The 15,578-nt window shown below is 34.8% G+C and overlaps 4 protein-coding genes across 4 annotated transcripts; 1 reads left to right on the top strand and 3 right to left on the bottom strand.

The window, feature by feature from the left end:
• Nucleotides 1-230: 230 nt before the first annotated feature.
• Nucleotides 231-3,857, bottom strand: IPT2 (tRNAisopentenyltransferase 2). Its single transcript, XM_028053190.2, is given in 10 exon segments — nucleotides 231-325; nucleotides 327-394; nucleotides 504-579; nucleotides 1,017-1,421; nucleotides 1,685-1,759; nucleotides 2,828-2,949; nucleotides 3,048-3,120; nucleotides 3,248-3,316; nucleotides 3,405-3,484; nucleotides 3,554-3,857. Coding segments are annotated over 10 exon segments (1,233 nt in total). The 5' UTR covers nucleotides 3,765-3,857; the 3' UTR covers nucleotides 231-271.
• A 948-nt stretch (nucleotides 3,858-4,805) lies between these two features.
• Nucleotides 4,806-7,535, bottom strand: LOC114169724 (RAB6-interacting golgin (DUF662)). Its single transcript, XM_028054992.2, has 4 exons — nucleotides 7,130-7,535; nucleotides 6,467-6,577; nucleotides 5,230-5,310; nucleotides 4,806-5,131 (listed from the first exon to the last, which is right to left on the bottom strand). Exons 1-4 carry the CDS (start codon nucleotides 7,385-7,387, stop codon nucleotides 5,057-5,059), a joined length of 525 nt encoding a protein of 174 aa, XP_027910793.1. The 5' UTR covers nucleotides 7,388-7,535; the 3' UTR covers nucleotides 4,806-5,056.
• Nucleotides 7,536-10,077: 2,542 nt separating this feature from the next.
• LOC114169726 (uncharacterized) lies at nucleotides 10,078-11,937 on the bottom strand. The gene is made up of 3 exons (XM_028054993.2): nucleotides 11,770-11,937; nucleotides 10,461-10,617; nucleotides 10,078-10,338 (listed from the first exon to the last, which is right to left on the bottom strand). Exons 2-3 carry the CDS (start codon nucleotides 10,614-10,616, stop codon nucleotides 10,291-10,293), a joined length of 204 nt encoding a protein of 67 aa, XP_027910794.1. The 5' UTR covers nucleotide 10,617; nucleotides 11,770-11,937; the 3' UTR covers nucleotides 10,078-10,290.
• Nucleotides 11,938-12,291: 354 nt separating this feature from the next.
• Nucleotides 12,292-15,304, top strand: OTP86 (Tetratricopeptide repeat (TPR)-like superfamily protein). Its single transcript, XM_028054991.2, has one exon. It carries the CDS (start codon nucleotides 12,323-12,325, stop codon nucleotides 15,140-15,142), a length of 2,820 nt encoding a protein of 939 aa, XP_027910792.1. The 5' UTR covers nucleotides 12,292-12,322; the 3' UTR covers nucleotides 15,143-15,304.
• Nucleotides 15,305-15,578: the final 274 nt, after the last annotated feature.

The raw sequence follows: 15,578 nt of genomic DNA, 5'->3' as shown, positions 1-15,578 counted from the left end.
TACCCGCTTTTAAAAATATGTCAATGACTGTTAACAACGTTAATAATTTTTTTTTTTTGAAATAATCTAATTGAGACACTTTTGCAAAAGTTGGGACAGAGTTGACACATTTTTAAAAACTGGTACCATACTGACACATCCGAATGAGAGAAAGTACCATTTGACTAATTAAACCTTAACAAAAAACAAAAGAAATGTGTCGCGAAGGTGGATCATAAAACATTACAGACCTTGCAAACGTATTGAGTCCAGAGGTCCCTTTGGATTATTTTCATCCCTGTGTCATCTGAAGTCCCAAAGGTGGATGACAAGCTTCCGTTCTCACTCAAGAAAGATTTAACTATCTTCACAGCAGATTCAACTACTTGGCGTGCCCATACATTTTCTGATTTGCCTGTAACATAAAATAACTAAATGAATGTAATCCAAGGATATTGTTAATTTATTACACGAGCTAATTGATGAACATAGAAAATACAAGGAACATGATTAAAACAGCTTACTTGATATTGCTTCTGTGGAATCAACATAGTGTATTTTCCAACCAAACAATGTCTGCAGTCGACTGATCATCCTCTTCTGCATGAACATAGCTTCAATATTAATGTCAGACTTTAAGCTTCCGTACGTACAAACTCCAGTCAATTCATTGTCACCAACGAATATTGATCAATTATATTATTTATGACCCTGACTCCTTAGACAATAACACTAATTCTAGGAAACACTGGAAAACACTAATACAATAATACAAATGAAAGTATAGAAAAAACAAATAAATAGTCATACTGTACAGCCGAATGGCAGGTGAACTAAATGCTCTACAGAAAGGACAAGGTATTTCAAACTTTTAAGTCAAAATTCAGATGAATCGTCTCAGTGATACTGTCAATTTTCTATTACTTGTGAATACAGAAAAATGACATTTTCAGTTTCCTCGCATGCCCGGCCAAAAATAATGTCATCCAAGAATGCTTGTTTAAGGAAGTTAGAAAACAAATGACATTATTTTTTACCTGTCGCCGAACAAGTCTCCTGGTATTAACCTTTACTTTTTCAATTGCTTCTTCCAAAAGAATTGTGGATTCAGTATCATCGGAAGATCTCACCAACTCCATCAAATTACAATTAAACAATGTCTTGCCCTTTTCGGATCCTTCAGTCAATTCCCTCTCTCTTTCATACATGTCTTTGACAACACAAGTTCTAAGAAGAGGCTCAAATTCACGGACACCAATGGCCTGCCGCAAACCTCTAGTATAATCTGCATTCAAATTATAAATGTCATACACTTCATTGAGTAATCCATCGTCCATCATGCAATCTACCCTCTGCTCTACATATCTGTCCAGTACAGGGAGAGATGCATCCACACATATAAAACAACAATCATATCTTAAGTTGTCAACTTGACCCCAATTCTGCCCTGCCACAAGTAAGACCAATATTATTTATAAGGGGAAGAAGGAATCACCAGACATTGCAACAAAACATTAGCGAGTTAACATCCTTTTTCCATTATTGATCCACTTGATATCCCCACCAATTGTCCATCAATAGAATAGAATGAGTATAGTGTGGTAATGTGATTAGTGGGAAAAATAATTATATAACTATAGGTAGACAAAGGGAAAAGAGATCATATTGAAATTCCAGTAATTGACTATTGGCAAAGAAAACAAACCTCTGCTGCCTTTCCTTGAAAAACTTTACTAGGAAGAACACCAGTGCGAGTGTACAAATTAATATATTGATTTATCTGAAACCCATAAAAACACAAATATGCGGGTTAGTAATCCCCAATTAGGCACTTCATATATATTTAAATGTTCAAAAATGAATTGAAAGGCCATATGGCTTGGTCCCAATAGATGTACAGCATGCTAGAATTAAAAATCATAAGACTACAATAATAAGCATACTTATATATGCTTTATATTATTATATGAATTAAATTTAAATAAATTAATAATGTAAATGCTTGTTTACAAGTTAGTTTTGTAGAATTGAAGTAAACCTAAACTTACTTTCTAAGATGTTATCGAAGTCTATCTTAACAAGGTTTAGTCTTTGGCATGAAGGGTTGTACTTATACATGCTCTAATATTATATGAATTAAATTTAAATACATTAATATTTAGATGTTCATTTGCAAGCCAATTTTGTAGAATCTGAGTTAGGCCTAAATTTACTTTCTAAGATGATATCAAAGTTTATTTTAATAAGGATTGTAGCACATATTGCACCACCTGCGCAAATATTTAGTTCCACATGAGAGATTCATAACCCATAGCATGAAGGGTTGTACTATACATGCTTTATATATTAAATGAATTAAGTTTAAATACATTAATACTATATAGATGATTGTTTGCAAGCAAGTTTTGTAAAACTGATTTTGGTCTTCACTTTCTAAGATAGTATCAAGCCTATCTTAATAAGATTTGTTGGTATATAGCCCTTGGCATGAAAGACTATATTAAAGATTTTACAATAACTACAGATATAACCAAATTATAATATATAAGTTAATACAAATATCATCTTGCAAGTTTATTTCGTAGGGTAGAGTTGGACCTTTCTAAGAATTGTTATATCATCATAAACTGCCATGCATATTCAGATGCTGACTTTTGCAACAACTATTTTAAAAGTAAAATCTTGACGATGTAAAAATCTTTACATACACAATGCAACAAAACTGAACTCATTATAAACAGAAAAAACATCATGAAATTGTTGCATACGTAACTCCAATTGCATAAATAAGACGGAACTTTCATTGTCTCTAGAAGAGTAAATGATAAATAATCAAATTACACCCAACCTTTCTATGGTTATTTGGATGGATTCTATTAGCAGCAACTGGATCAATATCCTTGAGCAGATCATAACCATAGCTTGAACCATCATTTTCACCAGGGAAACTGTTCTCAGACTGCGTGATGCCTATAAAATTACAAATGCAATAAATGATAAGTATATGTCAATTGAAACAGATAAAAAAAAATAGAGAAAAAGAAAGCACCAAATACATAACAATATACCAGGTAGGTCACCCAAACAGCTTTCATCCATATCTTCGGCCGAATCATCTAGAAGAAATGAACTCACAAGAGCCTGAAGAGGATTAATAAGTAGAAATCAGCCATATAAATACATTATTAAGCATTATAAGAAATTCAAATAAATAAATAAAATGAAGAACACAACAAGACACAAAGAACGTATCACTCAAAATCCCAACCTGGATATAGTAATTTGTACCCCCAACTATAACAGGCAAATGACTGCGAGCCAATATGTCATCAATAATCTGAAAATAAATAATAACAATAATAATAATCATAGCAAATAATATAATAATAAAAGTGGATTCTCTTCATTCATCGATTGAGACATACGGGGATAGCGGAATCCCGAAACGATTTAGCCGTGAATTCCACGTTGGGGCTTACAGTGCCCAAGAGATGATGCGGCACTCCTGCAGCAAATTCGAAACCTGATTTCAGAAACGGAACGGGATTGCGATGGAGAAAAAATCAGGTGGTACCGTTTTGGTGAGAGAGAGGGAGTTTGTTGGCGAGAACATCGAGGCCGCGGTAGACCTGCATGGAATCAGCGTTGATGACTTCGATGGGGTAGTGAGACGCTAAATCAACGGCAAGCTTCGACTTCCCGGAAGCTGTGGGTCCCATTATGACAACCACCTTCGGTCGATCACCATCTGTAGAGTTTGAAGTCACTGTGTTTTCTGACGCCATTGTTAACCTTTCTTTCACTCTACGTTCTTCCCCCTAATGTCAGCGTTGGATGTTGGGGCAAAATACTCGAATTATTTCCATAGGTTTTAGGGTTTCGATGGACAAATTAGATTTTTCTATTTATTTATATTTTTTATTTGTTTTACATTTTTTGTACTTAATTGATTTTTGTTTTTCTAAGAAAAATAATTGAGTTCGAACTTAATCTGAATTATGCTAAATTAGTATTAATGAACTATAAAAATGTAACGAAACAAAATAACTTATAAACTAAAAGAATAAGAAAGAATATAAACAGTTCAAATTTTATTTGTGATTGACTTAAGTTTTGATATGTAATATTTTTAAATTGAATTAATGTCGATTTAATATAGAAATAGTCTTTTTATGAAATAAATACTTAATTCAGTCGAGAACAAATTAAAAATTCAATATAAATACGAAATTATTTATAGTTCGTTTTTTCTGATTAGACTTATATTTGTATTTATGTCTTGATAATATTCATCTCTCATATAAATAATTTTCAAGACATGTTTAATTTATAACATCTACAAATAATTTAATATATATTATCTTGATTTTGGTTTTACACTTTTAAACAATTTTTCACTTGTTTTCTTACCTTTTTATATTTAATTATACTTTTTAAACTTTATACTTTATAGTTTCTTAATAAATATTGAATTTTATTGTATAATAAAAGAAACAATATAAAAATACAAAATATTTGATATTCCATTAATAATAATAATAATAAGCGATATCAATAATGATTTATTCCTTATAGTTATTTATTTATTTTTTTTCTAAAAATATAAAAATTCACTTTTATTAAGACTATTTTATTTTTATAGAAGTTGTCACATGTGAAACAACCTTTTTCCTATAATAAATAAAATGTTTGTTTTTTTTATACCTGATGAAACTTATACTCACTTACCATGACAAAGTGAACAACTCCTTTACTGTTATTGAGATAGTTAAGTTTTGTGTTTGTGACATCAATTAGGTAAGTTGCAACAAGAAAAAATTGATTAGTTTGACAAATAATGTTCATTCACAAAAAATAAAAATAAAAATAGATCTTTCTGATTGTTCAGTTTGAATACACGTCTCAAATCAAATGACAATAACTTGTGCAATGTTCAGAATTTAGGTCTCTCTCTAATGCAGATTTCCTAATCAAAAATTTGAAGTACAGTGAAATCACAAATTATGTCACATTACAATACACCACATGGTTCTAGTTACATCACACAGAAGTAAGGTTACTTGTATTAGCATTAATTTCAGTTCAGGGTATCTACGTTTTTGCTTAACTCCTCCAACTTCTTCATCCTCAGTTTCTCACTTTCAGTCACCAGCTATCCCAACATTCATGAAACAAACAGACAAAAAAGACAAGTTAGGGTACAAATTTAGAAAGTTTTGCACACACTCAAATCATAAAAGAAATTCTTACCTCCATTAGTTTAGTAACAAGTTGAGCTTTTTCCTTGTTTTTCTCGTTGAAAGCATCAAGGGCTTCCTTATACTCTCTTTCCTGTGATCCCATAAATGAGAAAAAAATGAAGATAGAAAAATCAAGTTTAAATAGTCAAAACTTTAAAAATAATAAATATATCTTTTCAACTTAATAATAATAATTTTTGTTACATATTAAATGATGTTTCAAATTGACATTCGAACTTAATGGTGTAAACAATTCAAATATCACTCTAAAACATCATTTAACATGTAAAAAGAATACAATGACATTTGATTAAAATGGTTAAATATGTTTTTCGTCCCTTAACTTTCAGTGAATTTTGAAATTAGTCAATTTCAAAACTTTGGACCAATTTAGTGTTTCATCTTTCGAAATACGTGGATTTAGTCATTTTAATCAAATTTTATTAAATTTATTTAACATTTCAAACGCGTTTCATACTAGTATTTGACTTGACAACAAAAATGTGTCAAACAATATAAACAACTCAAATATAATTATGAAATGCGTACGAAACATCAAATAAACCTAACAAAATTTGATTAAAAAAAACTAAATTCATGTATTTCGAAAGATGAACGAGTAAAATGGTCCAAAATTTCAAAATAGACTAATTCTAAAATTTACTGAAAAGTTAAGTAACAAAAACATATTTAATCCTAAAATGACTATATCCATTTAAAACTTGAAGACTAAAATGTATCGAAGTTTGGATAGAAATAAATTTCAATTTCTCAATCAGAGAATTTAACCCCGGTCTATGTAATACTTAACTAATTTTCTTCTTATCTCTCAAACCATTTTTGAAAGTAAAGTAGTATCAACAACGGTGAGTTATGATGGGTTTGTGGTTCATATTTCCCTTCAACCCTTTTCTTTATTTCATTTTTCTAGGCACAATGATGCAAAAGAAGCAGCATGAGGAATTTGCAATCTCCCATTGAACCAAATAGATCATTTTCTACATGGACATTTGAACACAATTATTAATAATGAACAGCTTAACCACTAAACAATCATGTCCACTTTGCCTCCCAGTTGATGAGACAACATGGGGCCAAGAAAGCAAGCATGGCTAATTGATTAAATTCCATTCAGTGCTCAAGTGTTTGTATCAAAAGCTGTGTAAGTAAACCAGATAGGCATCACTTAAGAATCGATTTTAGAAATGTCAAAAGCAAACAACTGGTGAACAGTTGGAAAACTTCACCTTTCTCTGGCAGGTTTGGCCCAGTGGCTTTAACTCTTTGTTCACACTGTCTATCTTCTTTCTAACCATTGCAACTTCCTTCCTCAATGGATCTGTCAGACCCTCAAGCTCCTACAACATCACATTCAGTTTTTCAAGCATTTACTATTCAACACCGGTGACATGTAAGTACTTGTCCAAGAACAAGGAAAAATAACCCAGATAGGTCCATTGAAGTAAGAGATTTATCGGATAGATAGAATACCAATGAAACTTGTAGAAGAATAATATCACACTTAACTCGATATGAGTTTACGAATATTCATCTTTGTATAATATTCTACTTTCTCAGTTTTATCCATGACTTAGATACATACATGCATAACACCCGAAATTACTAGTTTCTTATCATTATCATTTATTGGTTGAAGATTTAATGAGAGAATTAAAAGGAAACAAACTTTCTGATCAGATTACTATCTTTTTCCCATACCTGGCGTGTTTGGGAAGAGAAGTAAGAAATCAGGTATGAGAGGTAGAAACTATTTGGAATGTGGAATCAAACACGCTGTATATTGATTTATATGTAAAAAAATGAAAGAATAGAAAACAAATAAAGCATGAAAGCTTAGAGATAAGCCAAATGCAACATCAAAGGGAAAGAATCAGCATTGTGACACTTACTTCTCTAATCTCAGCCAAGCGTTTTGTTTCCTCCTCTACTCGACCCAGATAAGCATGAACCTTATCCCTCACCTCCATTTTCTTCCTTTCAATTTCTTCTTCCTTTGCTCTGAACATTGCCAAAGCTGATCTTGACATCTCCTCTTCCTTGTCATCTCTCATTGGACTCTGGTTCACGCTAATCATCCCTGAATTCCTCACACGCAGCACATTTGTTTGTTGTTGGTGTTGTTCATATGACTGTTTTGGTGTTGCCATTATTGCACCACAATTGATAACACTCTTTTTCTCTCCCAGGCCTGTTATCTCCCGTTTTCTTTCTCTCTGTTCTTTTTCTCTTTTTCTTGGAATGATGGTTCTACTTTCTCCTAAGGTGCTTATAAACAGGACTGGCTTTAAGGGTGTGAGACTAAGCAGTTTGTGTTGTTAACAAACCATAGAATAAGCCCAAATGACAGATATGACTGTTAAAAGCTATGAAGTTAACAGTGGATTTATCTTCTGTAAACAAATACTTGGTGTTTTTCCTGCCAACTTTACTCACAAGCCAACTTGATTATATGGCACCATCAAAGTTATAGTATTTGGATTTGGAAGGTGTTATACGTGGAGAGTATAAATGTTAAATCTTTGACTACACTTCTCCTTTTATTATTCTCTGAAAACTTAGTGAAGAATCTTTATGAGAGTGCTTTGGTTAGGTAGCAATTTTCTTAAGTTGGTATATTGGCATATTCAGCTAACGACTGTTTCTCAACATGGCATCAATAGTTTATGTATGGACCAAAAAATTTACACAGACGCGTGTATATATGTAGTTATATACCTGCTTCCCCAAGGTAACTTGGAGGATCATATCATCTTTTTACCACTTTTAATATGGCAAATATTTTTAGATCTTTTAAGGTAGCATATATAGGTATTTTTCTTGAGAGGTTTCTAAGGAGCATTGGTAATTATATAAGTGCTTTCTTTAAGATAGAAAAGTGCTTGGACCATAAGTTTTGGTTGAGGAGTGAACAGAAAGGGCCACCTACTGCTACATAAAGCATGAATGTGGGAGAGCCTTAGGAAGCAAGACAGAGTAGGAGAATTGGCAGTACCCAGTTGCCTTTATAGAAAATTATTACCCATATGGATGACCAGCCCAAAAATGCATTTTCTGAAGCAGAAAGTCACATACTCACACAGCTTGGCACTGTAAGAAAGGAGCTTCCACCTTATGTTCTAAATAATTGCTCACTCACATTACACTGGGCCAAGCACCGTTGAAAGTGAAAACACAAGCATTATCTTAGAATCTTATTTCAATTTGAAGATGATATTTTTCCTGGATGTGACCACCTTTTAGATTGAGTTAATATACGAAGGAATCTGAGATTGTTTAAAATTTCTTCTACAAACGCTTATAACAAGAATGATTTAAGTAGGGAAAAGTACACACGAGTAAAGTAAATACATGAAAGAGTGGATGGTGAATACTTTCCAGGCTGACTTGTGATCCTTCATTATTAGTTAGTGTTCGTCATAGTTTTTTTTTTCTTCTTTTGTTACATCATCATTGGTTAGTATGTTGAATAGCCAATTAGGATATTTCCTCGAGTTAATCATGCACTTGTATTGTTCCTGATGTATACTCAGAAGCCAGAAAAGCTTAAAAGTCAATCCAACTCTGTCAAGCGTGGTGTATGCATTCAAAGATCTGCAAACTTTCTGCTGACTTATTGGAGGCATTTGAATGTTGTATGCCCCACAGACCAACCACCAAAAAATTATAGTCTCCAGCTTAGTGGTTTGTTGTTGTGCTCTTGTTTGTGGGTTTTGACCGTCCATGAACTTCTTAGTATCTGAATTTTGATCAGCAGCATTGAATATCTGAGCTCTATAACTTCTGCGACTAAGAGAGCAGTACCTACTGGCTGTGGTACGTCATGTCGAGCTTTGAATTGCATAGGCCCACCGTATCCCATTGCCACTGAATCTATCCTGCAAAAGATTTTTGCTTTGTCTGCTAATAATAAGATTTGTTTGCTGCTTGTGTAACGCACTCTTTTGGTACGTGATCAAACAAAATCTCGAGGAGGACAGCACGCGCGGGACTTGTACCAATAAATTTTCAACTAAGGGGCAAGTCTGTGTTTACATTCACACACTAAAATATGCTTTGATCTCATTGTGAAGCAGATCGCTTCCTTCTTCAATGACAAAGATGCTGCTGCTCAACAGCGTGCTTGGACCAAGAAAATTTGCCTTTAGTGTTTTGTGCCTCCGTTTTGGGCGGAGAATACTCGCACCCAACCACGTCATACAAACTTCGAACCTTGAAAGTATCTGAGTTTCTCGGTGTAGGCTGAATATTAAACCAAAAATGGTGATAACTTGGGGCTGATTGAAGGAGGCGATAAGCAAATATTTTCAAAGATTTCCAAACCAAAATATTAGACAAGAAAAAGTTACGGAATAGCTCAGCTGGGTCCTAGCCCGATGCAGTACCTCCTCAACATTTTTCAAGTAATAAAAATATATAAACAATCCAGTTTCATATTTAATAGTTTGATGTATTGAATCAAGATTCTAATGATAGCGTGTTTTATTTTCAGTAAGACTTTTCTACATCATGATACGAGAAAAACCTAAGAACAAATTTTCTTACCCAAACCATGGTTGGGGGTAGAGACCTCTCCAATATAAAACCAAATATGTATTATAAATTCAAATGCTATAGAGTTTCAATCGGCACTTGGATCCACCTTAGACCATTTCACAGGTTCCTACCACCACCTATAGCTTGAGGCCAACTACTCGCCAAGTAATTCCACTGGACCACACATCAAACACATCATAGAGAAACAATTGAAATGCTTAACGACGCATAAGGAAAACCGTTGAGCTTGTCTAACGCATGCAAAACAAGGGGCAAAGCATAAACCAGAATCTGAAACCAGCAGTCGGAGCCAATTCAACCAATTTGATTTTATAGAACATACAATGAACAACTTTAATTATAAAGTTATAAACCCCAATGGCAGTCAAAATCTGCAACTAAGAAATTTTATTAAGAGAACAAACATAAATGCAAAGAAAACCAGTGGTCTATATTAAGGAGGCTATGGTTGTTTTATGTGGCAAATCGCCCACCTCCTCAATTCAAAATTCCAAGGTCATTCTTTCTTTCCAATTCCATGCGACATGTTATAGATCCCTCGTCCCTGGACACAATGCATAACACAGTGTCGATATAATATGATTCGAAACAAATGGAGAATTGGAGACATACTGATAATAAAAACAACAGAGACAAGTAAAAAGACCACATTACAATTAAACTTACAATCAGATAAAGTGATGTTGCAGCCAAAGCCAGAGGTATGGCCACAGATGTAACCTTATCCATGGGTCCCTTCAAGTAGGTATGCTTGGGGATATTCTGGAAATATTTTTGCTTCTCAAAAAGCTTTTCACGTGGTCTAAATGGTGCTTCCGACATCCTGCATACCAAAGCCAAGGATTATCTAATTTTTTCCCAACTATCTAAAATAAGAAGAAAACATGGCATGAAATGAATTGAAACAAAAACAGAACTTGAAGGACGCTCTCCCCCGCTTTTGTCACCATCACAAACACAGCAGATAGAGAGAACTATTTGAAGCCTTTAACTAATTCCAATTTATGCATCAAACCAAGCAGGAGAGAAACAAAAGATAAAAAAGGAACAATGCAATAAATATATAAAACACCATACAACCAAAAACTCGAATATCAAATAAAGCGGGGATTTTCAGGTGAACAAGAAGATACAAAAGCTATATAGCAATACTCCGGTGCAGACAATTTTCAATTTCATCAGATAATATCTAAGATGTCACATTAGAAACAGCTCTACATATACAACGAAACAGCTTTCCAAACTCCAGTGAGTAACAAACTATATCTTGCTATATTATCCTCACCACTTCAAAGTCTCTTGACCAAATACCATTGTATACTATATAAATTGTAGCAGGAGCAACTGTTCATGCTTGTGGACCAAACACACTGCCCCGAATTTTCGTAAATTGAATGATTGACCATTCAAAAAGTGCAAGTATGAGGTTATGTATGTGCAGGAGTAGTTACTGGGGGTGGTGGTGGCTTTAATTATAAACGATTCGTCGATTATTCAAGCAACGAGTACTATATACGTGCCAAAAGAACATTATGGAATTCACATCACCAAATGCTTGCCACTACTACCTGGGAGCAAAGGTATGCCAAACCCTAATATTATTTTGCACCACTTGAAGTTAACTTCACAGTTTCATAATTCAACGGAACACTAAATGAATAACCCCCCCACACGTAACAGATGAAAAACAAAATTGAAGCATCAATTTGACCAATAACCAGAAAATAGGGAAAACAACAAACTATCCGGATTTAATCGAGAAGACAAAATCGAATGCAGCAATAGATTGAGCAATGATAAAAACCAGATTCGTGGATAATGCACACTGTTTGGAAAGGATCATAACAGAGGAATTTGGAAAAATTGATTTAATTAGAGTAAAATAACAAAAACAAAATGGAAGACGAGATCTGGGAGAAGAGCGTGGCCAAATCGTGAAGTGAGTGACGAATAGAGTAGGGCTTTAGCAGCTTACTTTGAATAGAGGCGATAGGTTTCTCTAACGATTGTGAGATTTGCGACGAAGAAGAATGACGAACCAGCTCTGTGATAATCTAGGGCCTTTTCGATTGGGGGAAGATGAACGAGTTTTATAGGTGCTCCGTTTGTCTCTCTATTGACCCGGTCTGAACCGAAGTTTGTGTTCCCTAACAATTATTTTAAGGATTAAAGTAAAGTTAATTATAAAAAAATGAAAAAAAAAATTCTTCCTATCACCGAAAATGGAAATCATATAATTTTCAATAAAAAAGTTTTTAACAATTAAAATGACTTGTTTGAATGGAAACCATTCATCAATATTTATGTCAACAATTATTCTCATATTATTTGCTTTTTATTTTTAGCTAACGATTTTATTGTCAATTTAACAAAGAAACCATAGTAACACATTTTAACCAAAAAAAAAAATTAACTAAGAGGTTTAGAAAGAGTGGAAAGAAATTGAGAAAAACACAACAATATATATTAAGAAAAAAAAGTTATTTATTTATTACTTTAATTTAGTGTTCCTGTTTCGCGGCTTACGCATGAGATCTTTGTTCCGGTGCGGCGCAGCGCAGCTTCATGCATGCACAATCACCATGTCCACTTCAATCCTCTCAGGTCTCAAACCCATTTCCGTTAACACCCTCCTCAACCAAGGAGCCCTCAAACCCGCTTTTGAATCCTTAACACTCCTTTCCTCTCACCCACTCACGCCCCCCTCGCGTCTCGAACACGCGCATTCTCTCCTCCTTGACTTCTGCACCACTGAGAAAGCCCTCCCACAAGGTCAACAGTTGCATGCCCGTTTGCTAAAGTCTCATGTCTCGGCGTTTCTAGCCACCAAGCTCGTCCACATGTACGGAAAATGTGGCTCTTTGAGCGATGCACTCAAAGTGTTCGACGGAATAACTGAAAGAACTATTTTTACCTGGAATGCCATGCTGGGTGCGTTTGTGTCAAGCGGTAAATACCTCGAAGCAATTGAGTTGTACAGAGAGATGAGAGTCCGTGGAGTGGCGCTAGATGCTTGTACTTTTCCCTCTGTACTTAAAGCGTGTGGTGCTCTTGGTGCAACTCGCTCGGGGGCTGAAATCCATGGTGTGGCTGTTAAGTGTGGATATGGTGAATTTGTGTTTGTGTGTAATGCGCTTATAAGTATGTATGCCAAGTGCGGTGATCTTGATGGGGCCAGGGTGCTGTTTGATGGGATTATGATGGAGAAAGAGGACGCTGTTTCTTGGAATTCTATTATTTCGGCACATGTAGCAGGAGGGAAATGTTTGCAGGCATTGTCGCTTTTTAGAAGAATGCAGGAGGTTGGTGTCGAGAGCAATACATATACTTTTGTTGCAGCTCTTCAAGGTTGTGAGGATCCCTCGTTTGTCAAACTGGGTATGGAGATTCATGGTGCTGTGCTGAAATCTAACCATTTTGTTGATATCTATGTTGCCAATGCTTTGATTGCCATGTATGCAAAGAGTGGCCGTATGGAGGATGCTGTGAGAGTTTTTGAAAGTATGCTTTGCAGGGATTGTGTATCTTGGAATACATTGCTCTCCGGTTTGGTTCAAAATGAGCTCTGTAGTGATGCTCTAAATTACTTTCGGGATATGAAGGGTTCTGGCCTGAAGTTTGATCAGGTGTCAGTGTTAAACTTGATTGCGGCCTCTGGCCGATTGGGAAATTTATTGAAAGGGAAGGAAGTCCATGCCTATGTAATAAGAAATGGAATGGATTCCAATATGCAGATTGGGAATACCGTTATAGATATGTATGCTAAGTGTTGCTGTGTGAAATATATGGGTCATGCTTTTGAATGTATGCCTGAAAAGGATTTGATTTCTTGGACAACTGTTATTGCCGGTTATGCACAGAATGAATGCCATCTGGAAGCAATGAACTTGTTCCGGATGGTTCAGGTGGGTGGGATGCATGTTGATCCCATGATGGTTGGAAGTATTTTACAGGCTTGTAGCGAGTTGAAATCTAAAAACTTTGTCAGAGAGATTCATGGTTATGTTTTGAAAAGAGATTTAGCTGATACAGTACTACAAAATGCCATTGTCAATGTATACGGAGAGGTTGGGCATATAGATTATGCAAGACGTGTATTTGAATCAATTAAATCCAAAGATATTGTGTCTTGGACAAGTATGATTTCCTGCTTTATTCATAATGGTCTTCCAGTGGAGGCTCTTGAACTTTTCTACACTTTAAACCAATTTAAAATTCATCCCGATTCTGTAGCTCTCATTAGTGCACTTTCTGCCACTGCTAGTTTATCTTCATTGAAGAAAGGGAAGGAGATTCATGGGTTTCTAATTAGAAAAGGGTTTTTCTTGGAGGGACCAATCGCTAGCTCCCTAGTGGATACGTATGCTCACTGTGGGAATGTGGAAAACTCAAGAAAGATATTTAATTCTGTAAAAAAGAGAGATCTAATTTTATGGACTTCCATGATTAATGCAAATGGAATGCATGGATATGGAAGTAAGGCCATTGCTTTATTCAAGGAAATGACCGATGAAAATGTTATTCCTGATCATATAACCTTTTTGGCTTTGTTATATGCATGCAGCCATTCAGGGTTGATGGATGAAGGCAAGAGGGTTTTCGATATTATGAAATATGAATATAAACTGGAACCCTGGCCAGAGCATTATGCTTGTATGGTTGATCTCCTCAGCCGTTCCAACTCCCTTGAAGAGGCTCATCGTTTTGTGAGAAACATGCCAATCAAACCTACTTCTGAAATCTGGTGTGCTCTTCTCAGCGCTTCCCGCATTCATTCTAATAAAGAACTGGGAGAGCTTGCAGCAAAGAAGCTCTTGCAATCGGATACAGAGAATTCAGGAAAATATGTATTGATATCAAACATCTTCGCAGCATATGGAAGATGGAATGAAGTTGAAGAAGTGAGGTTCAGAATGAAGGGAAACGGCATGAAGAAGACACCAGGATGTAGTTGGATTGAGGTTGAGAATAAGATTCACACCTTCATGGCAAGGGACAAGTTTCATCCAAAGTCTGATGATATTTGTCTAAAACTATCTCAGTTTACAAAACTTCTGGAAAAAGAAGGCTATAGGGCTCAGACGAAGTTTGTGTTCCATAATGTCAGTGAAGAAGAGAAAATGCAGATGTTATATAGACATAGTGAAAGGTTGGCACTTAGTTATGGTTTGCTTGTTACACCAAACGGTACTTCTATTCGAATCACAAAAAACCTTCGAATTTGTGATGATTGTCATACATTCTTTAAGATAGCATCAAAAGTCTCCCAACGGACCCTTGTTGTAAGGGATGCCAATAGGTTCCATCATTTTGAAAGAGGAATTTGTTCATGTAGAGATTTCTGGTGAATACTTGATAATATGAAAATATATTATAGCACACTTCTCTGGTTCCTTCTGTTGCTGCCGGTCACTAAAATTTCTCCTTCAGAGTTTTACCTCCGAATCGAACAGTTGTTAAATCTATTGAGCAACATTATTTTCCAAAGGGTAAAGTGTTGGTTTTCTGAACATCGTTTTCTGAACCAGAAATTTGTGGGTTATCTTGGACCGTTTGATTTAGTGATTCTCAATCTTCAACCTAATAATTGAATGTTTTTAATAAAAAAATTAACACTGGAATTTAAATGCGAAAATATCTCAATATAAACACAATTAAAAATGTATTAAGAATCATTCTTTAAGACTACTACTTGTAAAATGTATTGAAAATAATTAAGGGAATTAATACTTCAAATTACTATGATCATATCTCATAAATAACATTTCATCAAACTTTAATTTA

This window comes from Vigna unguiculata, chromosome 11 (genome assembly GCF_037176805.1).
Source record: "Vigna unguiculata cultivar grain cowpea cultivar isolate G323 ecotype 2 chromosome 11, ASM3717680v1, whole genome shotgun sequence".
NCBI lineage: Eukaryota > Viridiplantae > Streptophyta > Magnoliopsida > Fabales > Fabaceae > Vigna > Vigna unguiculata.
The sequence above is the reverse complement of the archived record's forward strand: the minus strand, read 5'-3'. Positions and strand labels throughout refer to the sequence as shown.